The following is a 27,305-nucleotide window of genomic DNA, read 5'->3' on the forward strand; positions in this document are numbered from 1 at the left end:
CAAAGATTAAAGATAGATAAGCCCACAAAGATGAAAAAGAATCCTCTCAGAATGTTTAAAATTGAAAAAGCCAGAGTGCCTTCTTTCCTCCAAATGATGAAATCACCTTTCCAGCAAAGGTTCTGAACTGGGCTCAGATGGCTAGATTGACAGAAATAGAATTCAGAATATCCACAGGAATGAAGATTATTGAGCTATAGGAGTACACTGTAACCTAAGGTAAGGAAGCTAAAAATAATTATAAAACAATGAAGGAACTGACAGAAAAAAATAGACAGTTTAGAAAAGAATGTAACTGACCTGATAGAGCTAAAAAACACATAACAAGAATTTTATAATGCAATCACAAGTATCAATAGCAGAATAGACCAAGCAGAGGAAATAATCTCAGAGCTTGAAGACTGGCTTTGTGAAATAAGACAATTAGACAAGAATAGAGAAAAAAGAATAAAAAGGAATGAAAAAAATCCAAAAAATATGTGACCGAATCTCCAACTCACTGGTGTCCCTGGAAAAGATGGGGAGAATGGAACCAACTTGGAAACCATATTTCAGGATATCACCCAGGAGAGCTTCCCCAACCTAACTAGAGAGGCCAACATTCAAACTCAGGAAATGCAGAGAACCACAGTAAGATATTTCACAAGAAGATCATCCCCAAGACACATATCATCATATTTTCAAAGACTGAAATGAAAGAAAAAATGCTAAAGGCAGCTAGAGAGAAAGATCAGGTCAACTACAAAGGAAGGCAACCAAACTAACAATGGACCTTTCAGCAGAAGCCCTCCCAGCCAGAAGAGATTTGGGACCAGTATTCAACATTCTTACAGAAAAGAAATTCCAACCCAGAATTCCATATCCAGCCAAACTAAGCTTCGTAAGCCAAGGAGAAATAAGATCCTTTTCAGATAAGCAAACACTGAGGGAATTTATTACCACCAGACCTTCCTTACAAGAGCTCCTGAAGGAATCGCTAAATATGGAAAGGAAAGACCATTACCAGATACCACAAAAACACACTGAATTACACAGACCAGTGACACTAAAGCCACCACATAAACAAGTCTTCAAAATAACCAGCGAACATCACAATGACTATATAAAATCCAGACATATCAACAATGACCTTAAATGTAAATGAGCTAAATGCCCCAATTAAAACACACAGAGTGGCAAGCTGGATAAAGAATCAAGACCCATTGGTATGTTGTCTTCAAGAGATCCATCTCACATGCAATGACACTCATAGCCTCAAAATAAAGGGATGAAGAAAAATCCACCACGCAAGTGGAAAACAGAAAAAAACAGGGGTTGCAATCCTAGTTTCTGACAAAACAGACTTTAAGCCAATAAAGGTCAAAAAAGAGTAAGAAGGGAATTACATAGTAGTAAAGGGTTCAATTCAACAAGAAAATCTATAGTAAATATGTATACACCCAGGAGAGGAGGACCAAGATTCATAAAGCAAATTTTTACAGACCTTTAAAGAGACTTAGACTCCCACATAGTAATAGTGGGAGTCCTTAACACCTCACTGCCAATATTAGATCATCAAGATGGAAAATTAACAAAGATCATTAGGACCTGAACTCAGTATTGGATCAAATGGACCTGATAGATACCTACAGAACTCTCCACCCCCAAATAATACAATATATATTATTCTTATTGCCACATGGCACATACTCTAGAATTGAGCATGTAATTGGAATTAAAACACTCCTCAGCAAATGCAAAAGAAATGAAGTAATAAGAAACAATCTCTTGGAACACAGCAAAATCAAATTAGAAATCAAGAATGAAATTCACTCAAAACCATACAATCACATGAAAATTGAATAACTGCTCCTGAAAGATATTTGGGTAAATAATAAAACTAAAGCAGAAATCAAGAAGATATTTGAAACTAATGAGAACAGAGATACAACATCCCAGAATCTCTGGGACACAGCTAAGCCAGGGTTAAGAGGAAAATTCATAGCACTAAATGCCCAACCAAAAAGTTAGATTTCAAGTTAACAACCTAAAATCACAACTAAAAAAACTAGAGAACCAAGAGCAAACAAATCCCAAAGCTAGCAGAAGACAAGAAGTAACCAAAGTCATAGCTCAACTGAAGAAGTCTGAGACACAAAAGTTCATTCAAAAGATTAACAAATCTAGGAACTGGTGCTTTGAAAAAAATAAAATAGATTGCTAACTAGACTAATGAATAAAAGAGAGAGGATTCAAATAAACTCTTATCAGAAATGACAAGGAAGGATGTTACCACTTACCCCACAGAAATATAAGAAACCACCAGAGGCTATTATGAACACCTCTACACACATAAACTAGAAAATCTTGAAGAAGTGGATAAATTCCTGGATATATATACTCTTCCAAGACTAAACAAGGAAGAAATTGAATCCCTGAACAGACCAATAATGAACTCTAAAATTGAGTTAGTAATAAATTGCCAACTAACCAAAAAAAAAGCCCAAATCCAGCACCAGATGGATTCACAGCTGAGTTCTACCAAATGTACAAAGAAGAGCTAGTACCATTCCTGTTGAAACTATTCTAAAAATTGAGAAGGAGGAACTCCTCCTTAACTTATTCTATAAGTTGAGCATCATCCTGATACCAAAACCTGACAGAAATACAACAAAAAAGAAACCTTCAGGCCAGTATCCTTGATGAACATCAATGAAAAAAATCCTCAACAAAATAACTGGCAAACCAAATCCAGCAGCACATCAAAAAGCTCATCCATCGCAATCAAGTAGACTTTATCCCTGGGATGCAAGGCTTGTTTAACATATGCAAATCCATAAATGTGAAACAGAAAAACAGAAAAACAGAAACCACATGATTAAATCAAAAATACAGAAAAAGCTTTTGATAAATTTCAACACCACTTCATGTAAAAACTGTCAATATACTAGGTACTGAAGGAACATACCTCAAAATAATAGCAGTACCTATGACAAACACAGAGCCAACATCATACTGAATGGGCAAAAGCTGGAATCATACACCTTGAAAACTGGCACAAGGCAAGGATACCATCTCTCACCTCTCCTAGTTAACACAGTATTGGAAGTCCTAGCCAGGGTAATCAAGCAAGAGAAAGAAATAAAGGACATACAAATAGAAAGAGAGGATGTCAAGCCATATCACTTTGCAGATGACATGATCCTATATCTAGAAAACCCTATAGTCTTGGCCCAAAAGCTTCTTCAGCTGATAAACAACTTCAGCAAAGTCTCAAGATACAAAATCAATGAGGGAAAATCTCTAGCATTCCTGTACACCAATAACAGTCATGCCAAGAGCCAAATGAGGAATGCAATTCAATTTATAATTGCCACAAAAAGAATAAAATACCTAGGAATGCAGACAACTAGGGAGATGAAGATCTCTACAAGGAGAACTATAAACCACTGCTCAGAGAAATCAGAGATGATACAAACAAATGGAAAAGCATTCCATGCTCATGGGTAGAAAGCATCAATATCATAAAAATGGCCATCCTGCCCAAAGCAATATATAGGTTCAATGCTATTCCTACTAAATTACCATTGAAATTCTTCACATAACTAGAAAAGACTTTTAAAATTCACATGGAGCCAAAAAAAAAAAAAAAAAAAAAAAAAGAGAGAGAGAGCCCAAATAGCCAAAGCAACCCCCTAAGTAAAAAGAACAAAGCTGGAGGCATCCAACTAACCAATTTTAAACTATTCTACAGGGCTACAGTAATCAAAACAACATGGTACTGATATTCAAAAACAGACACATAGACCAATGAAACATAATATAAAACACAGAAATAAGACCACATACTTACAACTATCTGATTTTTGACAAAGCTGACAAAAACAAGTAATGGGGATAGGACGCCATATTCAGTAAATGGTGTTGGGATAACTGGCAAGCCATATGCAGAAGATTGAAATTGGACTCCTTCCTTACACCTTATATGAAAATGAACTCAAGATGGATTAAAGACATAAAACCTCAAACTATAAAAACTCTGGAGGACAACTTAGGCAATACCATTCAGGACATAGGAATGGGCAAAGATTTCATGATGAAGATGCCAAAAGCAATTGTAACAATAGCAAAAATTGACAAATTGGATCTAATTAAACTAAAGAGCTTCTGCACAGCAAAGGAAACTACAACAGAGTGAACAGACTACCTATAGAAAGGGAAAAAAAATTTGCAAACTATGCATCTGACAAAAATCTAATATCCAGCAGCTTATAAGGAACTTAAATTTACAAGAATGAAACAATCCCATTAAAAAGTGGGCAAAGGTCACGAACAGACATTTTTCAAAAGAAGACACACATCTGGCCAACAATCATATGAGAAAAGCTTCACATAATGATCACTAGAGAAAGACAAATCAAAACCATGATGGGATACCATCTTACATTAGTCAGAATGGATATTATTAAAAAGTCAAAAAATAACAGATGCTGGCAAAGTTGTGGAGATAAAGGGAACACTTTCACGCTGTTGTGGAAAACAGTGTGTCAATTCCTCAAAGACCTAAAAACAAATACCATTCAACCTAGCATTCCCATTACTGAGTATATACCCTAAGGAATGCAAATTGTTCTATTATAAAGACCCATGCATGAGTATTCATTGCAGCACTATTCACAATAGCAATTACATGGAATCAACCTAAATGCCCTTCAGTGATAGACTGCATAAAGAAAATGTGGTACATATACACCATGGAATACTATGCAGCCATAAAAAAGAACAAGACCATGTACTTTGCAGGAACATGGATGGAGCAGGAAGTCATTATCCTTAGCAAATTAGTGCAAGAACAGAAAACCAAATACTGCATGTTCTCACTTATAAGTGGGGGCTAAATGATGAGAACACATGGACACATAGAGGGGAACAACACACACTGGGGCCTATTGAAGAATAGAGGGTAGAAGGAGGGAGAGAATCAGGAAAAACAACTAATGGGTACTATGCTTAATACCTAGTTAACAAAATAATCTGTACAACTAACCCCCATGACAGAAGTTTATCTTATACAACAAACCTGCACATGTACCTCTTAACTTAAAATAAAACTTAAAAAAACAAAAAAATAAAACTATATGATTATTTTGTTTACCCATAGAGAAATTATTAATAATATGAAGTTTGAGCAATTTTATTTTACTATTCAAGTGTCATCACATAGCTGTTAGAAAATGAAACTCAGTACACAGGGTTAATAAATGAATAATTTATAGCACTTTAGATAGAATATATATTAGAAGCTGGAATATTAAAATAACTTCTAGGAACTCTTTTACCCCTATAACTCATATTCTGAAGTTAAAACTTTTCATGCTATAGGAAAACAAAAAGTATGTTGTCCTATAATCAAACAATAAGGGTGTTTAAGTACAAGTATAGTAGTCACGGGCAAATAATTTCAAAAATAACTCTAAAATATTATACTGCAATTTTTCGAATCAAATATTGCCTTCCTTAGGACAAGTATTATTTGTTAAAGCATTGTACTGAAATGCTTTTCATTATAATCAATATTAGCCTTTTTATTTGGAACAGACCTAAAAATGGAGTATGTTTAAATTAGATTATCTATTTCCATTTTATCATGTTTCTTTTAAGTACTTTATGACATATTTTCAAGATTGATTTGGTCTTCAAAGATCTATTGAGCTCAATCCACGGAAAATGGGACATAAACAAAAGCACAGAAGAGGCCAGACACGGCGGCTCACGCCTGTAATCCAGCACTTGGGAAGGCCGAGGCGGGTGGATCACGAGGTCAGGAGATTGAGACCATCCTGGCTAACACAGTGAAACCCGTCTCTACTAAAAATACAAAAACAAAATTAGCTGGGTTTGGTGGCAGGCACCTGAAGTCCCAGCTACTTGGGAGGCTGAGGCAGGAGAATGGCGTGAACCCGGGAAGCAGAGCTTGCAGTGAACTGAGATCGCGCTACCGCACTCCAGCCTGGGCGAGAGAGCTAGACTCTGTCTCAAACAAAAACAAACACACACACACACAAGATCGGTAACTGTTTCTCTTAATACAGTGTTTTTATATCTTACTTGGATTATCGACTTAATTTCTTTCATTTAGCTTTGAATGTTCAATTGTAGCCTTAGCATATTAGAAAAAGGTTTTCACAAGTGGAATTGACACATAACCTACATATTTAACATGAATCTGAGAATAGAAGAGTTAAGTGCTCTCTTTGCACTCAGCCCCGCAGAAATGGGGACTTGGCCAGAGTGATTTGTTTCAGGGAAGTAAATCACCCTAAGCACAAGGAAGCTTAAGTTTAGGCTCCAGTGCACTTAAGAGAAAACAAACTAGACATTCTTTACACAATAAACCATTAAAAAGAATGTAAACTATTATTCAGAAAAAGTATTGAATTATTAATCATTTATTAACAACATGTATAATTTTACTATGAAAGTTTAAAAATAGTGAGGTGCTTTTACTTGTCCTTTTGTCTTAATTTCTGTTTAATAGTAATTCCCTTATGATGCTTATAAGAGTGCTTCTGTATTTCAGTCATAGATTTAAAAGAAAATCAAGCCAATGCCATGACTATTCTTTCCCATGAAAAGAAATTAATGCTGCCAAGTTTCCTTTCAGATCTGAATGCTTAAGTAATTTGCATATAAGTACCTCTTTGGGCTTTGATGTTTTATTTAACAATGTACAAATGAGCTTGTGACAAATCTTAAATTATAAAAATTATAAAGTATATGAAGATAAGCTTTTGATTCAAAACATATTGACTACTTTAATTCTTGTTAATTATTACTTTAACTTACACAGTCATTTTTACAGATGAAACGTTAACCATGAATGTAACTTTTTTCTTTGACTTGTACCAAAATTTCATGGTTATGTAAGATTCAACATGGTTATGTAAACAGTGCTCTAGTCTGGAAAACCAAAAGGATTGAAGTCTAACACCTGCCTTAATTTTATATTTATACATACATTCTTTTTTTATTATACTTTAAGTACTTAAGTATATAATTCTAAAGAGCTATTAATAAAATCAAATGAACTATATAATATTTTAACATTAAAATGAGAATAGTTCTTTGCAACTCTTATGAGCGCTTGCTCTGATAGAGGAGTATATTGCTAACACCCCTAATATAATCTACCATGTTAAAATGATGTTCCCATTGTAGGTTAAAAAAATGGAGGGTCACAGATAGTTATGTCTTATCAGATAGAAACTGTAGGTTTGTTTATTGTTATAGGCCTTGTTTTCAAACAAGAAATTTAAATAGGTGAAGCAGAGTGAGTTTTTAATTGCACAAAGAAATGATAATCTAAGAATAGGTCAGTTGGGGAAAATGTTTGGATGGGCAGAAAAGAATTCTTTACATTAAAATTATAATTATCCACAGTAAAATCCTTATGAAGAATCCAAACCAATTACAGACTATTTGTTTAAATTAAGTTAAAATATGAACACTTTCTACTTTCCTCAGTATATGGACAATAGCATCGAATATATATGTTAAACTTGTTTTCAATCATCAAAACACAATGTATTTGGCAATAGAGTCTTCTAAATTATAATATGCAAATCTACTGTCACCTTGATCACTCCTTTTTTTCTTCATCCTCAATTAACTTCCAATAGCTCCAGTCATCATCTTACCCTCCTGGTTTCTCCTTTTTATCTTTAACAAATATTTCAGTGTGTTAAATATAAGTTTGCTGAATGAATGAATGATCTCAGCTTAATAACAGACACATCTAGAACTTAGAAGTTATTTTCATATACTACATCTAACTGGATACCTAGATCAGCACTTTGAAGTAGGTTAATGGAGAATTGGCATCATCCCCTCTTAATAGGAAAGGCAAATGAATCCTGAATACACTAATTAACTTGCCCAGGTTACACTGCTCACATGTGGAGAAGCTGCTGTCTTTAATTCAGGTCTTCAGATGGCTTAAACATCTATCCTCTTTGCTTCTTTTTAAAAAGATTTATTTAATTACTAATGACAGCAACCAACATCAAATAGTACCTTACCAGCTATAAAATATTTTCTTATTTCTATTATTCTCCTTTATCAATATGTGTAAAAAAGAGAAAGAAGAAAGAACGAGAAAGAATACTAAATGACAGAACAACAGACCTTCATTAGGCATGAAATCAAGGCTATATACATAATATGAAAGTGTTGTTTCTGGTTTTATTCCTTTTTCCCTTTCCTTCTTTTGACTGGCTTGATCTGGCTAATAAACAAAGCTGTTAATCCTGAATGTACCATTTTAGGATGTGGACTCACCAACTGCACCTGCAGAGCTATTAGCTATGGGGGCATATCTTACAATGACACATTATTTCAAAGGATACTGTTGTTATCTCTTTTCTATAGTTAAAATTAAATTGGTTAAAATGAATTACAAATCCATCTTCTAATTTTTCATTTGGGAGCATCCATTTTATAATGCACTTATCTGAATCCAAAGAATGTACCCAAGTGTGCACTGAGATCTTAGCATTAAATAATTGGACAGATAAGGGCATGTGTGGCATTGGATAATGTCATGTCTTTCAATCAGCATAATGAAGCTGGGGACCAACCTTTCCATCAAATGGGAACCAGCCTTTGTCCCATATAACATAAGCTGGCATCTCTTAGAGAGTTGATATAATGGTACATGACAAAACAAACATCCCTCATTTAGAAAGTATTTTTATTTTCTGGCCGGGCGCGGTGGCTCAAGCCTGTAATCCCAGCACTTTGGGAGGCCGAGACGGGCGGATCACGAGGTCAGGAGATCGAGACCATCCTGGCCAACACGGTGAAACCCCGTGTCTACTAAAAAATACAAAAAACTAGCCGGGCGAGGTGGCGGGCGCCTGTAGTCCCAACTACTCGGGAGGCTGAGCCCGGAGAATGGCGTGAACCCGGGAGGCGGAGCTTGCAGTGAGCTGAGATCCGGCCACTGCACTCCAGCCTGGGCGGCAGAGCGAGACTCCGTCTCAAAAAAAAAAAAAAAAAAAAAAAAAAAAAAAAAAAAAAAAAAAAAAAGAAAGTATTTTTATTTTCTTATATAAATGAAAAATGTAAATGTCCAATTTTATGCATATTCAATTTTAATAAAGCAAGTAAACAGCAAAACAACAGAGAAATTCTGTTGAATTATATCAACTACATAAAATGATTTTTAAAAGATGATTGAAAATTACATAAAATTATATGACCTTTCTTCTATGCTTATAAAAATTGGAAATGTATTGCTGAATGGGTAATCCATTACAAAGTAGACAGGAGACCATATTTTCTTGTAAGCATATTAAATTTTTAAAGGAAATTTAATAGCACAATAAATAAATTTTACTGAGCAAATACTAGGCATCGTAGTGCTATCTGCTTTCCTTAATATGTTTGTAAACATAAAAATCATCCCTTAGGATAAATGATTCCCACTTAGAAATGAGAAAAGTGAGGCTCAGCCAGACCCAGTGGCTCATGCCTGTAATTCTAGCACTTTAGGAGGCCAAGGCGGGTGGATTGCATCAGCCCAGGAGTTAAAGACCAGCTGGGCGACATGGAGAAACCTTGTCTCTACCAAAAAACACACAGAATAGCTGGGCGTGGTGACTAGCCCCTGGAGTCCCAGCTACTAGGATGGCTGAGGCAGGAGGATAGCTTGAGACCAGGAGGTCGAGGCTGCAGTGAGCTGTGATTGTGCCACTGCACTCCAAAAAAAAGAGCCACTGAACTGTCAAAAAAAAAAAAAAAAAAAAAGTGAGGCTCAGAGGTTAAGTAACGTGCCTCAAATTACACAGCTTTTAGATAATAATGCCAGCATTCCACCAAAGAATCAGTGGCCGGAGCCAGAATACAGCCCACTGTCTTCAGAGCAAAGCCTTTAGAATGAGAAACACCTAGATTTGAATCCCAGCTCTGCTTCACATTAGCTGGGTGTAATCTTAACTTCCTCATCTGTTTCATAAAGTTATTGTGGGAATTAAGCAATGCAAACAGAGAACTAGGCACTATGTCTGACGGTATACTGCAAATGTGTAAACTATAGTAATGAGTTTATTAATCAAAGATCTCAAAATATTTTCTGATGATGGATTAACAAATGTGTTAGAAGTTACAGAATTATTATTATTTTTTTTACAATTGAGAAGAATGAATCAACTCATATCACTACAAGGTTGTATCTTACTCTGTGAATAGGTGTGTTTGCTTTTGGACTTGGCTCTGATGGCTTGTAAGGGAAGTTATTTGGTAAGCACATCAGATAGGGAACTAAGTCCTTAACAAAATACCATTTTAGAAAACATAATGTAAGAGATGATGCCTAAAGAAGGTGATAACAAAAAAGTTGGTTTAAAGCAATAACTGTGCCAAAATTTTAGGTTTGATATTACTTGGAAACAATTTTTTCCTAACACTTAAGGATAAGAAGACATCATGGTAAATACTCTTCAGAGTTACATACGAATCACTGATAGTGAGCACTTCACTTCTAGATATGATCTTAAGTATATATTATATTCAGAAATTTAGGTATGAAAGAATTAGATTGAATCTCTCTGAGACATTGTTTTTGCTGTTTTTATTCTTAAAAAATATTTAATGTTGTCACTTCTACTTTGAGATTAAAAAATAAGACAGATCTTATGGTAATCATGTCTAGATGATGAGCCTATATATTGTAAATAAATCATTTTCTGAGATAAAAAATAAAGATAATATTGGCAACAAAATTCCAAAAACGAGGGAGGCCTACATCTATTACCAGTGCCAAAGAAAGTATCCTTTCTCTCTGACAATTTTTACTTAAAAGAATGGTGTTCAGCTAAGACTTAAGTCAGATTGTATTAGTCAAGAGATCACAGAAAATTAATTAAACTCCGTGATTAAAGGTCTATATTTGAGATAGGTAGGTAAAAATATTTTACCCGAGGTAAGTTTGTTTAGACCAATTTAATCACTTGGTATTTTTCTGCAATTTTAATGAATCCTTGTTAAATCAAATACATGATCTGTCAGTATAAAATTACATAGGTAAACCACCAGTGGGATCATGCCCCAGTTTCTTTTTATTTTTGTTTTTAAAGAAAGAGCAGCACTGTTCAGTCCATAATACAGAAGCCTCTATTACAAACATAGGCAGCTCTAGGGAATAATGATACAAACCAAACACAGGAATCCTGGCTATATGGTATCTGTCTCCTATAAAGCTTCATCTTAGATTACCTACATATCCTGATGAAATTTCTGTGAGGTACAGAAAAGCAAATACTAGTGTTCATTTTGTAGATGGATATGCTAAAACAAAAATTTTACTGTTTAGGTCATATCTAGTATCATAGTTAAGGATGAAATCTAAGTTTCTATTAGAACTCTAATAAAGATTCATATAAATAGGCATGTTTCTAGAATCCTGCTTGAGAAGCCGACTTTGAGAAAGCTCAATGTATGAGAACAGCTGTCAGATCTAAATTTGAATTCTGAATCTTGCAATTAGTCATATTAACTTAGATAAACTATTTAGTGTCTCTGAGTCTATTGCCCATTAATGAACATAAGCATAGGACTACCTATGTCAAATGTTATTATGGGGATTAAATGAAATGGATGTGAAAGCATTGAACACAGACAAGGTATTTTAGTGCTTTGGCCCCTTAATTTCAGAATTACCATTTTTATCTAATAAATTACATTAAATTACATGAAACTTTAAGAGATAATTTACTTATGGCAGTGCCTGTGAATTACTTGGCTTTTCAAAATAAAGACATTAGAACTCATAATTATATTTAGAAGTTAGGCCAAGGAACTGAGGCAAGCAGAAATGTAGAGAAGTGATATTAAGAGATCACAGTAGCATTTTCATGGAACTCTGTCATTCATTTAAAATCGTCTCTACACCATCTAACACTGAAGTTTGGCAAGGCCTAGTCAAATGAGCTCAGAGAGGCTACATTTTATTTTTGATACAGGGAATAATAAAAGAAGAGCTATCATTAAAATCAGAACAACATTTTTCCTTAGTAATATAGGGGAGAAGGAAAAAATAAGAGTATTTCCTGCACTAAAGGCTATTTAATTGCAGTTAGTATTTACCATATACTATTCACCGACGTGGCCATTCAGTTATAAATGAGTTTGAGAGAGACACAAAATTATGAACCTTCTAAATCATGAAACTTTGTTTAATAAAGCAAGAGTCTGCCTAGTTAAGATTCAGAATTTACATTAAAGTTTATAATCTAAATACTCACGTCATTCCAATGGTCTCCAGTGGCATTTTCAGTAGTCCCTATTACCTCTTCCTCTATACTAATTATGTAAAATATTCTTAAACTTCGTATTTCCTCTTTTGATTTTTGACTATCTTGATAGAGAATACACACATGTGAAATACACACACATGCTTTTTAGATGAATCACTTACCTCAGAGCATTATTTTCAAATACATTCAACCATATATTAAAGTGGCACTGTATTTACAAATCTTTTAAAATTTCAAGTTTCTTCTATATACATACCAGCACCATCTGTTTTAATTCTGTTAGATGGTATACTGGGCTCTCCTCTACCCAATGTATTGGTTGCTACCACGCGGAATTCATACTCCATCCATGGGATTAAGTCCACTGCTCTTGCTGCCTCCATATTTCCTTCAATAATTGGGGGATCTAAATAAAATAAACAGTAAATAGAGAATATAGGTTGATTAACTTATCACTTTTATAACTTTCATTTTTATTTTACTATTTCAGGGAGAATGGTATATATTACATTGAGTTGAAGTAAAAACTACAACTAGGAATGACAAAATTTAAGTTCAAGGGAGTAAGAGAAGAAGTTTAATAAATAATAAACTTACAAAGAGCGATATGCATATGAATCACCTATGTAAGTAAGTTCGAGGCAGGGAGACTGCAATTCTACATGTCTAACAAGCCTCCAGGCTTGCTGCTAGTCCATGAACTGCACCTTGAATAGCAAGGAGCTGTATTGTGAAGGTGTAATCGAAAAGGATTTCCTGAGATAAAGGTACAATTGGAGAGGCAAAATTTTATGTATTGCCACTGATATAGTCTATGGCTAGCAAATGGTTTATAACTAGGGTAGAAAAGGTTAAAGTTTATATCCTTTTTACTTGGTTTTGTAGATTTATACTCAAATCATTTGGACCAGTGATAATAAATGTCATAATAATTTTATTAAGATTTGTTAAGTATCCCTAAGAATTCATGCTACTAGATACTAGTAGAGATGAGATGATAAATTATGGTGGAATGTGATCTTAGCTTGCTTATTTAATTGAGATATAATAAAACATGCAACCAAGGCAGGTCTGTGTATTATTATAAGCTTGCCTCAAATATTTCCACATGTTTTTAATAATCAACCTATTCATGTAAATACCTGTACCTGTAGGCTTGTCTATGACTCAATATCTTATTATTTAGGGAAGTTTTATCTGGCAATGTAGACCACGAATACATAATTTTTAAAGATGACATGTCCATCAACACAATAAATGCTAAGCACCCCAGCATCCAGTTTCTACTTTTGGACAAATTCTCACATGGCTCGGACTGTCCCATCTCACCCTGCCGTAATTTTAACTCTGCTAGACACTACTTTTGCTTATTTTGTTATGGATTTGTTCTGTAGATTTGACATATATTTTTGACTTTCTGATTAAAAGTTTCCCTTTACCTTCCCCTCTGTTTTGATTTATTAGGATTTATTAAGAATTTCTACCTCTTTATTTCCTATCTCTTTCACTCCTCCCTTACACCAAATCAGAAGCTGTTTGTTTTAATTCACATGCATAAGGACATTTTTCTAGGTAACTGAAAGAAGTAAAGTGAAGTTTTGGTTTGTGAAGGGCTGTTTACGGAGTGAAGGGAGAATAGAGCTTATGTGATGATGCTGAGTAAGGTAGCCTTTTTGTTTGTTTGTTTCTTGAGAGGGAGTCTCACTCTGTCACCCAGGCTGGAGTGCAGTGGTGTGATCTCGGCTCACTGCAAGCTCCACCTCCCGGGTTCACGCCATTCTCCTGCCTCAGCCTCCTGTGTAGCTGGGACTACAGGTGTCCACCACCTTGCCTGGCTAATTTTTGTATTTTTAGTAGAGACAGGGTTTCACCGTGTTAGCCAGGATGGTTGATCACCTGATTTCGTGATCCGCCCACCTCGGCCTCCCAAAGTGCTGGGAGTACAGGCATGAGCCACCATGCCTGGCCAAGGTAGCCATTTTTTACTAGACACTATTCATTGATATTAACCCCTTATAGAAAACAGGCTGTATTGGGTTAAATGGTGCCTTTCCCCACCCAAAAAAATGTCCATGTCCAAATCACCAGAACCTGTAAATGTCATCTTATATGAAAAAAAAAAAAAAAAAAAAAAGGCTTGGCAGACCCTTAAATTAAGTTTAAGGTTGTAAGTGTTAAGAATCTTAGGGTAGAATTATCCTAAATTATCTAGGTGGGCTCTAAATCCAATGACAAATGTTCTTATAAAAGAAAGACACAGAGAAGAGTCACACCTAGAAGACCAGAAGGCTATGAGACCACCAACAGTAGATATGAAAGTGACATAGCCGCAAGCCAAGGGACATATGGAGCCACCAGAAACTGGAAGAAACAAGGAATGGAGCCTTTGGAGAGGATGCAGCCCTGCCACCACCTTGATTTTGTTCTCCAAACTATGAGAGAGTAAATTTCTTTTGTTTTAGGCTACCAAGTTTATGTTGATTTGTTGGCAACCCTAGGAAACTAATACTGAACCTTAAAGGCAGAAGTTGATGGAGCTATTTGTGAGTTTATAATTATTGAGTTTGGCAGGGGTTCGGGGGTATGCAGTACAAAAGTGTTTTAGGAGGCTTGAGTCTGTCAGACCTGCTCCCCTGCTTCCTAGTCTCAAAACTCCAGCACCATTTAAGGGTTTGAAGAATGGAAATGTTGGAAGCATTTTAAAGAATGAAGATATTGTGTTCTTATGATAGTCAAGGCTACACTGGGGCTTTTCCAAGGAAGCTGGGAGGTCAACAGGTAAGAGAAGGTGTCTGCTAGAACAGAAAAAGAACCAGGTGGATGTGTGGAGAAGCTGCAGCTGATTGACTGATTTTGAGCGCATGTAAAAAACGTGAGGATCCAGTATGAAAATCTCCCAAACAAATGGAAGACATTTTCATAAAGTAGAAGATCATAGTTGACCACCAAAAATATGTGAAGGAATGATGGTAGGTAAGGCAAGAAAAGTCAACAGGAGTCATTTTATGCTAGATCTGGATTCCAGCTGAGGAGCCAAGGCTTTGATTTTAATGAGTGAGATAAAGAAAGGAAGAATAAGCAACCAAACTCAGAGTCATGACCTCAAGCAGGTAGACCCTAGGAAGAAGCCCTTGGTCCAAAGATGCAAAAAACTCTCTCAGAAGGGGAAAATGAAGTGTACATTAAGGGAATGGAATTCCAGAGTGGACATTCTGAATTATTAAGGAAGGAATTTGCTATAAATATTTTAGAATAGTATTCCCACCAGGATTGCTAATAGCTTGACAACTCTTCTTTTTAGAACAAATCGAATTATTATTATTCTTGATAATTTATATTAACATCAGTACATATGAGAATACAAATATCTAAAACAAACATGTTTTGGTAAATAGTTATAATATCCCCTCAATAAAATCATCTATGTAAGTAGTAGGAATAATTTAGCAAAAACATGATTAACATCTATCATTTTTAAAAGATGTACCAAGAATTGAAAGTGTCTCTTTTCTCTAAGCTGCTTTCACTTCCACAAATTTGGGTGGCACTTCTGACCCCAACCACATCAGAAGTACATAATTTAAAACACATTCTCTCTAATATTTTCCCAGCTCTTGTCTTGAGCTAAGTAGCCCAAGTCATCACTACAAATGGAACTCCAAGACTGGCTAGGTTCACATCAGGCCCACACTCAATGTATTTCTTTTGTCTCCCCCTTGTTTGTTCCTGGCTATCATTTGTAGCCATATATACATTTTTTCTACTTTTTATTCACATTAGGCCCTAGGAACTATTGGATCCTTTTTTCTTCTTCTCCTTCTTTTTTTACTTCCTCCAAAATCACCTACGCAGTTTGGGAGCAGAAGCCTGCTCCCTAAAGAAGTAAGCTTTGCTTTGGAAGCAGATTTATGCCTCAAGCCAAATGGAGAAACAGGAACAGAGAGACTTCGTGTCCTTTTTCTTCAGCCAAGTTCCTTGCAACCTGTTCGTTATTCTTGGAGCCAGAAAGAGAGTAAAGTACTTTGCATAATGGAGGCAAATACTGGGGATCAGGAGCAGACCTTGTTCTAGACCTGATTTTTAACTGGGTCAGTTCTGAGTTAGGCCATACAGTTAATCTCAGCAGTTAAAAATCAGATCTTAACAGTATAATGCCTGATTTTGGCGGAAGCAAAAAAAGGAGAAGGAGAAGAAGAAAAATAAAGGATCCAATAGTTCCTACCAGGGCTTAAGGAATAGGAGAGAAGATTGCATTAGGTACAAGCCATTTATGAAGACATTTAGGGCTCACAATAAAGCATATAAAATGTGTTTTAAAGGTAAAACCATGTTTTAAAAAAAGCATACACAGCAGCAGTGGACGAGATAAATGAGAATCAACTCACATCTCTCTTTTAAAAAACTAAATGTTGTATATTAAATGGGTAGTTCTTTAAAAATTTGTTTTACTTTTAGTGTAAATTTTAAGCAAAGAGATATAAAGCAGGAGACCTTAGTTCTTACTTTAGTACTTAGGCCAAAATACTCAGTTTAGCAACCAGCTATAAGCAATAATTCATAGATCTATTTACAAATGCCTTGAGGCCCTAAGGCTTAGAATAAAAAGAAGTTTCTCACCATTCTTTGAGGAAAAGAGAATCAAGCCTCATGGGTATCACAAGGCCAATAATTCATTGTGTTTTAGTTGCCTGAAAATCATGCTTGTGGCGCCCTGCCTTTAGAACACACAGATTAATTGTTTGAGCAGCTTCGGAAACAGCCAGAATGACTTCAGGACTGAAAAACAGATTGTGTCAAGAATAACTCCAGCCAATGTAAGCCCCTCCACTGTAGACTTTTACAAGTTATCTGAGTGAGTCCTGGCATTTCTTTAAGATCTAAACATAAGCAGAATCTTTGGTGTCCCCCATTTCAATCTAAAACCCAAATATTTGAAAGTACCAGAACAAACCTACTCACTCAGAGATTCTAAATAAAAATTCAGGTGTCTGTGATGTTCCCCTTCCTGTGTCCAAGTGATCTCATTGTTCAATTCCCACCTATGAGTGAGAACGTGTGGTATTTGGTTTTCTGTTCATGCGATAGTTCGCTGAGAATGATGGTTTCCAGCTGCATCCATGTCCCTACAAGGACACAAACTCATCCTTTTTTATGGCTGCATAGTATTCCATGGTGTATATGTGCCACATTTTCTTAATCCAGCCTGTCACTGATGGACATTTGGGTCGATTCCAAGTCTTTGCTATTGTGAATAGTGCCGCAATAAACATACGTGTGCGTGTGTCTTTATAGCAGCATGACTTATAATCCTTTGGATATATCCCCAGTAATGGGATGGCTGGGTCAATGGTATTTCTAGTTCTAGATCCTTGAGGAATCGCCATACTGTTTTCCACAATGGTTTAACTAGTTTACAATCCCACCAACAGTGTAAAAGTGTTCCTATTTCTCCACATCCTCTCCAGCGCCTGTTTCCTAATTTTTTAATGATTGCCATTCTAACTGGTGTGAGATGGTATCTCATTGTGGTTTTGATTTGCATTTCTCTGATGGCCAGTGATGATGAGCATTTTTTCATGTGTCTGTTGGCTGTATGAATGTCTTCTTTTGAGAAGTGTCTGTTCATATCCTTTGCCAACTTTTTGATGGGGTTGTTTGTTTTTTTCTCATAAATTTGTTTGAGTTCTTTATAGGTTCTGGATATTAGCCCTTTGTCAGATGAGTAGATTGCAAAAATTTTCTCGCATAGGTTGCCTGTTCACTCTGATGGTAGTTTCTTTTGCTGTGCAGAAGCTCTTTAGTTTAATGAGATCCCATTTGTCAATTTTGGCTTTTGTTGCCATTGCTTTTGGTGTTTTAGACATGAAGTCCTTGCCCATGCCTACGTCCTGAATGGTATTACCTAGGTTTTCTTCTAGGGTTTTTATGGTTTTAGGTCTAACATTTAAGTCTCTAATCCATCTTGAATTAATTTTCATATAAAGGATAAGGAAAGGATCCAGTTTCAGCTTTCTACTTATGGCTAGCCAATTTTCCCAGCACCATTTATTAAATAGGGAATCCTTTCCCCATTTCTTGTTTTTGTCAGGTTTGTCAAAGATCTGTAGATGTGTGGTATTATTTCCAAGGGCTCTATTCTTTCCATTGGTCTATATCTCTGTTTTGGTACCAGTACCATGCTGTTTTGGTTACTGTAGCCTTGTGGGGAGATGGGGGGTGGTGGTGGGATAGCATTAGGAGATATACCTAATGTAAATGACGAGTTAATGGGTGCAGCACACCAACATGGCACATGCATACATATGTAACAAACCTGCACGTTGTGCACATGTACCCTAGAACTTAAAGTATAATTAAACACACACACACACACACACACACACATGCACACACACAATTCAGGTGTCTGAGACTGGAAATGAGCATTTAAAGGCTTCTCACTGATTCTGACACACCTACTCAGTTTTATGTTACAGGTCCTAGACCCAACCCATAGATTGCCTGGCAGGACTCTGGAAGGAGCCATAGGTTTGGCGAATTTCCGTGAAGCAAAGGAAAAGCAAGCTGTGCTCTGACATCTCAGAAGGTGTGAATCCTTGATCCTTCTCTAAGGGAAATATGAATGTAACCTCATAAAAATCCAGAAATTCATGTTTGAAATGAGAACTACAAAAACTAAAGAAACAGAAAGGCAAAAAAAAAAAATACTGTCCTAGAATAGACCTAGAGAGTTTTCATTTTTAAAAAGATGATAATAATACTAGGTAAAGATATGGCAGAAGAGATACCCAAATACTGCTTATGGGAATAAAACAGGTTCTACCTTACTGCAGAGTGATTATATAATATAGCTCATGGGTTTGGGCTGTTTATACTTAATAATTTAATTTACAAATATCTATTTTAGGTAAATAACCTACAGTACAGAGAAACATTTAGGTGCAAAGATGTTAACTGCAGAAGAATTTTAATAACCAACTCAGTCTTACATAACACAGAAGTTTAAATATAAGCATATTTTCTTACTCATGTTGGATAACCTATTCCAGGTTCTCTTAACTATTTATCATAATATGCTTACTATGCCTCTTCATGTTCTGGCCAACATCCTCTTACACACACACACACCATCACTAACAATATTGTATAATTAGTCCTCTGAAAGTAGCAGCATGGAATCAAACACAATTTTCTAACAATGACCTGATCATCTTGTAGAACTCCAGGAATGGCATCAAGCTATCTGCTGTCTGTCCACTAAAAACAGTCCAAGAGAAGTAAAATTTACAATAGCTTGCCTTAAAAATACACAGTCAATTTCTTCATCTCATTATTCTAAATTTAATCTTTGAAACACTGAAAGTTGATATCTTTCAAATATATTTATTTCATACCTTAAATATTTACCTTCATGAAGCTGAATTTAATCATGTACCTTTTTTTCTTAGTGGTCACACCATAAACAAAAACCATATGATTTTTATTTCTGTATTTGTTGCAGAAAATATTTTTCACTTCCACTTAGGATGCAGTCACAAGAGAACTTCACTAGTACACTAACAAAAAGAACACATAGATAATCTATAAACCATCATTTTTCAAAGCCCATTAGAGAGCTGAGATTGTGAAGACACAAGGGACTAAAATTCATCATTGGTAGAACAGTGATGAAAGAAAGATGTAGTCATAGATGTTAGTAAGAAGAAAACAGTTTAACTTCTAACAGATATTTACAAAGTATAGGCTGATATGGCTGTTTAAAGTCACAGGGAGATCAAAGAACAAGGAGAATCTATAGTAATTTGACAATTATTTTTCGTAGGCCTTCATAACATGTACTCAAGAAAGTTTTGGGGCAGTACAAAAGAGCCAAAAAAGACTTCCCTCTGGGGCACCGATACCACAAACATGAGCTAGTGGCAGGAGTGATGAGAGAGATCTGCTTCCCCTGTGAGGGACAGGTGCTTCGGACTTGTTGAAGTCTAAGGGAAGAGAAGGAGAACTGAGTAAAAAATCCGAGAACTCTGGGCTTTAGAACGATCAACAGCAGCAGGTATCTGGGCAGAAGCCGGGGAGATGAAAGAACCCTCTGTGGGGTCCAAGGTAGAAGAGCCTGCCGAAGTCTGATAGCAGGAGAGGAAAACCTCCAGACACTCAGATATGTAGGAAGGTCTGATCTTACACTCAAATCACTTGGAGCCTGCACTAAACTGAATCTAATAACAATGCTCAGATCATCTCAACTACAAATCTGATTGACTCAGTCCCTAAAGTAATGGCATGCACTTTCTCAGACATCATTAATATTTACTTTAGTAATCACTGTTCTTCTATATACAATGTTTGGAATTGAGCAAAAAGTTATCAGACACATGAATAAACAAAGAAATATGACCTACTGTCAAGAAAGAAAAGAAAATCCACAGAACTAGACTTAAAGATGATCTAGATGTTTAAATCATCTGATAGGGTTTTAGCATAAGTATGTTAAGTATGTAAAAATGTCAAGAGGAAAACATGCACAACTTGTATAAACAAATAGGAAATTCCCTTGGAATATTATGTGAACAATATTAAAAGCAGCCAAATGCTAGAAATAAAAATTCCTGAACACAATAAAGCAGTAGGTCAAAAGTATTTTAATGTGATTATTTGCAGACTGAATCCAGCAAAATAAATTATCTATGAAAGCGAGAGAGGTAATTAGCCATTATCCATACAGAAACAGAGACACACACACAGATAAGCAGACACACGCACACACACACACACACACACACATATCCACACATACATATAGACACACATAGTCCATTTTCTGTGGAATAACATCAAACAATCTAATATATGTGTCAAGAGAAACCAAGAAGAAAGAGTAGAGCAGAGGAAATCTTTGAAGAGGTAATGAATGACTAAGAATTTTCCAAAGTTGAAGAAAATATCAACCCAAGAATACAAGAAGCCAAGCTCCATCAGGATAAATGCATTTTATCAAGCTGAAAAGCAAATACAAAAAGAAATCTCGAAGCAGTCACAGAAAAGAGACATATCAAGTACAGAGAATTATGATTAAAACAATTTCTGACTTCTCATCTGAAACAATGGAGACAAAAGACAACAGAACAATGTTTTTAAAGTGATCAAAGTGAAATGAAGAGCAATTTGGATTTTGTATGCAATAAAAGTATCACTTAAAGATGAAATTAAAGACATTTTCTGATAGAAAAAACATAAAAACCTTTGAGTCCAACAATCTGAACAATTAGAAATGCTATAAGTTTCTTAGCAGTGAAAATTATACCAGATAAAAAACAGTTTTACAGAAAGGAATGAGGAACCCAGATATAATAAATATACTGGTAAATATAAAGGAATTTTGAGACACTTTTCGGCCAATAGAATAGAAAACAATTTTCTCAGACTGAAAAAGGCATCTAAGATGATATATTCAAAGCAGTGGAAAAAAAAAACTGTCAACCAAGAATATCATATCCAAGCAACTGTATTTTAAAACCAAAGGCAAAATGTACTCACAGATAAATAAAAACTGAGAGAAATTGTTACTAAAAGACTTATCTTCCAAAAAAAATTAAAGTTATTCAGGTTGAAAGTAGTTGATCCCAAACAGCAATTTGAATAAACTCCCCCAAAATAATGAGCATTGGTAAAGGTAATTTTGTAATTATAAAAGATAGTATAAATACTCATTTTTTCTTCTATCTTCTCTTAACTTATTTAAAAGTAATTGTAGAAACCTATATATGTATGTATATATGTTCACACATATGTTGTGCATTTATATATGTGTGTATATACATAATTGTGTTATTGGATCTATGATATATTGAAATGTAATATATTTGATACTAGCTGCACAAAGGGGACAGGTAGGAGCAAAGTTGTAAAGAAATGACATCAGATGGTGATACATAGTTTGTATGTTTGTCTACTCTAAATCTCACGTTGAAATTTGATCCCCAGTGTTGGAGGTGGGGCCTAATAAGAGGAGTTTGGGTCATGGGGGTGGATTCACAATGAATGACTTTGTGCCTTTCTTCCAATAATGAGTGAGTTCTTGCTTTATTAGTTTATGCAAGAACTGATTGTTACAAAGAGCCTAGAACTTTGCTTCTCTCTTCGTTGCTCCCTCTCTCACCATGTGACAAGTCACTTTGCTTTCACCGTGAATGAAAGCTTCCTGAAGCCCTCACAAGAAGCAGATGCTGGCGCTATGATTCTTGTATAGCCTGCAGAAGTGTGAGCCAAATAAATCTCTTTTCTTTAAAAATCACCTGGCCTCAGATATTTATAGCAATGCAAAAGAGACTTAGATGATAACTCAAATCAACATGAACAAATGAGGAGGACCAGAAGTAGTAAATATAAAGGATAATATAACAGACAAATTAACAAAGGATTATATAAACAAGCATATGTTGGTTTAATAGGCAAACAATTATGGAAAGTGATAATTTTAATATAAGATTATTGGGTTTGTGAAATATATAGATGTAACATATATATTTATTTATATTTCACTGAATATGAAAGTGTTTCCCCTAGATAGCTCTATTTCATCTTCCTCTTTTGTGCTATTATAGTAATATATATAATAGTATTACTAAATATTAATAGCATATATTATATGCTATATATATTAATATAGTTATATTACTATATATAGTAATATAGTTATATATATTATATTACTATATATAGCATATAGCATATAATAAAATATGCTATAATAGCATATATAATAAAATATGTTAGTAATATATAGTATTATAGTAATATATTACTATATTATATGCTCTATAACTATATTATATATAGTACTGTAATAGCACAAAAGAGGAAGAATGAAATAAAGCTATCTAGGAGAAACACTTTCATATTCATTGAAATTAAACTAATAAAATTATAAAACCTATTCTGTTAAATCTGGTAAGGCCTAGAGTATTCATTAAGTTTGTATGTGTTCGATTATACACATGTATAGTGAATATAAACTTACCCTCGGAGCAGGATTACTTACACACACACACACACACACACACACACACACACACAGTGAATATCATCAAAGGAATTAAAATGTTACACTAGAAAATGCTCACTTCTTCCAAAAGAAAGCAGTGAACCAGGAAAACAGGAACAAAAATAGTAAAATATTTAGAAAGCAAAAATACAATGCAACTACGATCCAACTGTATCAATAATAACATTAAATGTTAATGGATTAAATAATTCAATCAAAAGGCAGACACCATCAAACTGGATGAAAAATTCAACTAAATGTGGCCAACAGAAAACATACTTTAGATTCAGAGACCCAACGTCAATGAAAGCAGAAGAACTGGAAAAGATATATAATGGAAATAGGAACTTTTAGAAAGCAGCAGTGTCTATTACTAATATCAGAAGTACCCTATTTATTTTATTATACTTTAAGTTCTAAGGTACATGTGCACAACATGCAGGTTTGTTACATATGTATGCATGTGCCATGTTGGTGTGCTGCACCCATTAACTTGTCATTTATATTAGGTATATCTCCTATTGCTATCCCTCCCCCCTCCCCCCACCCCAAGACAGGCCCTGGTGTGTGATGTTCCCCACCCTGTGTCCAAGTGTTCTCATTGTTCAATTCCCATCTATGAGTGAGAACATGAGAAGTACCCTATTTAAAACACATCTCCTACCTCCCCATTCCTCTTTTCTGTTGTTTCTCTCTAGTGTTCATCACCACATGACTTACTATATATTTTAATTGTGTATTGGCATCTCTTCTACTATAATATAAGCTCCTTGAAGACAGGTTTTGTTGTTCTTATTTTGTTCACTGCTGCTCAGCTATACATACTGCATCTAGAATAGGTTCTGGCACACAGTGGGGACTCAATAAACATGTTTAAAGAATAAGCACTGCGGGCCCTGATCTAGGTGCTAGAGATAGAAGAGTGAATAAAACAGTTTTTACCTTCATGGAACCTACTTTCTAGTGGGAAGCATATTTAAATTGAGCTACATAGTAAGCATACATAAATAACTAATGCAAATGATTGCAATTAGTATTTCTTTTTCAGGGCCAAACCAAATTTAAACCACTTATTTATTTTAATGGGCTAGATTTCTAATAGTTTCATTATTATGATACTTTTCCATTCTCTTCAGAAAAGTAGAAACTGCTTATGCTTTAGGTTTATAAAGCATCTAAAAGGTTTTAAATTTATTTTTCAGATGGACTGATTTTGTCAAGAATATTTACAGATAATTCTTAAAACAATAAGCATAATGTAATAGAAATATTTCACTTGTTTCTAATTTATTGCAACTTTATACACTTAGGTGGGGAATCATCTGATGTTAAAATATATCCTAAATCCTTGCAACAGACTTCAAGTTTATATTTGATTTATTTCTCTGGAGGGGGAGAAATATCGAATAGAATTAAATTTAAATTAAAACCTATTAGTGAGCAATACAAATATTGGCATTTGGGAATGGGATTTCCATTATGTTAAGATAAATCTAAAATGAAAGCAGATTTGGGAGATTAGAATAATTTTTTTTTTCGTTTTTTAAAAAGGAGGAACATTTTATTCACCACTCATGTCTCTTTTCTTTTCTTGTGACAACTGGGAAAATATTTTTATGTCTCCTCTTTTCCATCTTAAAGAATTCTGACAATGACAAGTTTGTTTAAAAATATTGTCAAAAGTTACAAAGAAATTATTTTATCAAAAAGATCTTCAATCTTCCATTTTACAGGAGAAAATATATGTATGGATCTGTGATATTGTAGGCTAGTCATGACAAATGGCAAAGTTGTAGACAAAGGAAAGTACCCACTTACTCTTAATTAATTTTTCCTGATCAACTTTGGAAAATCTTAATATAAGAAAAGAAAAAGGTTGAAAGATCCAAAATGTCTTTAAAAATCTGTTTTGAGGAAATTCAAACCAGGTCAGATCGTTCACATAAAGGGTTATAGTAGTAAGATTTGGATGCTTAATTTAAGATTTATGATCAATGTGGCTTTTTAGAAATTCAGAACTATAGTACATATGTACTCAAATAAAAAGGGTCATAAATAATGTGCTATGAATGCTATTTGCTCAAAAATAGACTTTCCAGTGATTTTGGGGGCAGTAAATCTCACACAAAACTCAGGAAACCCAGGAGGCCTCATTTTGCTTTTCATTATAGGTTGATTTAGAAATGATACTTCTTTTTCTATAGCTTTAACACATTTAAATGTGTAAGTTCCATGTAATTTTCTTCACTACCAAAATATTAGAATAAGCTTTAAAAAATTTAAGAAAGAAAGCCTTTCAAGGTAGATAATGACATTTTAAAACCTCCAAATTTTTGTTTTTGAGAAAAGAATTCACTTTGAAAACACGCACGGATTAATCAGACAAATAAAACTCACCTGTCTTTGCATCTTTCCAGTCATCTGAAAGAATAGTCTTGGTCTGGATAGTGTATTTAGAGATAGGACTATGATTGTCTGAACCACGGCTCCAAGTAAGTGCCACAGAAGTGGCTCTAATGTCTTCTATTCTCAGACCACCTGGAGGGCCTGGAGGGCCTGAAATGAAAATTTGGGTAATGAATCAGTGAATCCCAACTAGTGAGCTAAACACACATTAGAATACAAAAATGTCTTCTAACAATTAATCTGAAGAACATTTGTACAATATAATCAGTGTGTCTGCATTTCTTTTAAATATAGATTATAAGAAGTGATACGATTTGTAGTTTTCACTGAATGATTTCATGCGTCTCTTTTTAAGGAAGGAGATAGATGCTATCATTTAAAAATGACATTGATATGCAGGATAATCTCTGACTCATTATATGCAATTGGCACCAAGGGGACCTAATGCAGATTGTAGCATAGTATGATTTAATGAATTCTTACTGAATGCATGAATCAGAGATGGTAGCGCAATTCAGTTTAGATATGGGAACAGTTGGTCTATTGTCATTCTGCCCCCCCACCCAGAACTGAACACATCTCTTTGTTCTTTGATGGTTTTTTTTTTTTTTTTTTTTTTTTTTTTTTTTTTTTGAGTTAGGGTCTCGCTCTGTCACCCCAGGCTGGAGTACAGTGGGGTGATCATGGCTCACTGCAGACTCCGCGTGCCTCCCCAGCTCAAGGGATCCTCCCAGCTCAGCCGCCCAAGTAGCTGGGACTACAAGCACTCCACAACACCCAACTAATTTTTGTGTGCATGTGTGTACTTTTTTGCAGAGACTGGGTTTCACCATGTTGTCCAGGCTGGTCTCCAAGTTCTGGGCTCCAGTGATCCTCATGCCTAGGCCTTCCAAAATGTTGGGACTACAGGTGTGAACTACCGCACTGGCCCACATACTTTCTTATAACTTTAAATGTTATAGGTAATTTATTTTACTTGAAGTGGAAGTTTCTGGGAATCATTTCATGTATCATTTTGCATAATACATTTCATGTTATAGTCATAAGAATAATATAATATTAAAAATGTTTCTACTTATATAATATATAGAAAATAATTGACAATTCAGAGATATACCAGGAATGCTCTTAAAACCTCAAATTATATTGAAAAGTCTTAGAAGAATTGTTCTTGTAGAACAAAAATCAATGTTAAAAATAGGTTTTCATAGATGCTTCATGACTCAGTACCAATACTATTCCTTTATCCTCTCAGCAGTGCACTGTGCTGGGAAATAGAAATTAAAAGATAAATGAGACACAACTTTTTGGGCTTTGAATAGCTTCTTGTCTTCAAATAAAACAAATAAAAATAAGAAAAAAAAGTCCTTTAAGTGGTGAAGTCCTTAAAAAGCTAAAGGAGCCTCTCAGTTAATAGACAGCTCCCAGTATAGACATTTCAGAATGTTTATAACTAAACATGCATATCACCTGTTCTATTTGCACCAGAAAGGAGTCCACCCACAACTGATTTAGGCATATTGAATATAATAATCAATAATTTTTATTAAGTAGCACCATCATTT

General features: G+C 34.9%; 1 protein-coding gene across 2 annotated transcripts in view; it reads right to left on the reverse strand.

The window, feature by feature from the left end:
• The window catches only part of LOC105470139 (contactin 1), a 388,425-nt gene that overhangs the window by 65,375 nt on the left and 295,745 nt on the right, over positions 1–27,305 (reverse strand). For both annotated transcript variants that reach the window (XM_071071869.1, XM_011721914.3), the window contains exons 16-17: positions 25,732–25,890; positions 12,550–12,699 (exon numbers count right to left, since the gene is read on the reverse strand). In XM_071071869.1, the coding sequence (XP_070927970.1) occupies positions 12,550–12,699; positions 25,732–25,890 (309 nt within the window). The remainder of the gene's footprint in view (positions 1–12,549; positions 12,700–25,731; positions 25,891–27,305) is intronic.

Source organism: Macaca nemestrina, chromosome 10 (genome assembly GCF_043159975.1).
Source record: "Macaca nemestrina isolate mMacNem1 chromosome 10, mMacNem.hap1, whole genome shotgun sequence".
NCBI lineage: Eukaryota > Metazoa > Chordata > Mammalia > Primates > Cercopithecidae > Macaca > Macaca nemestrina.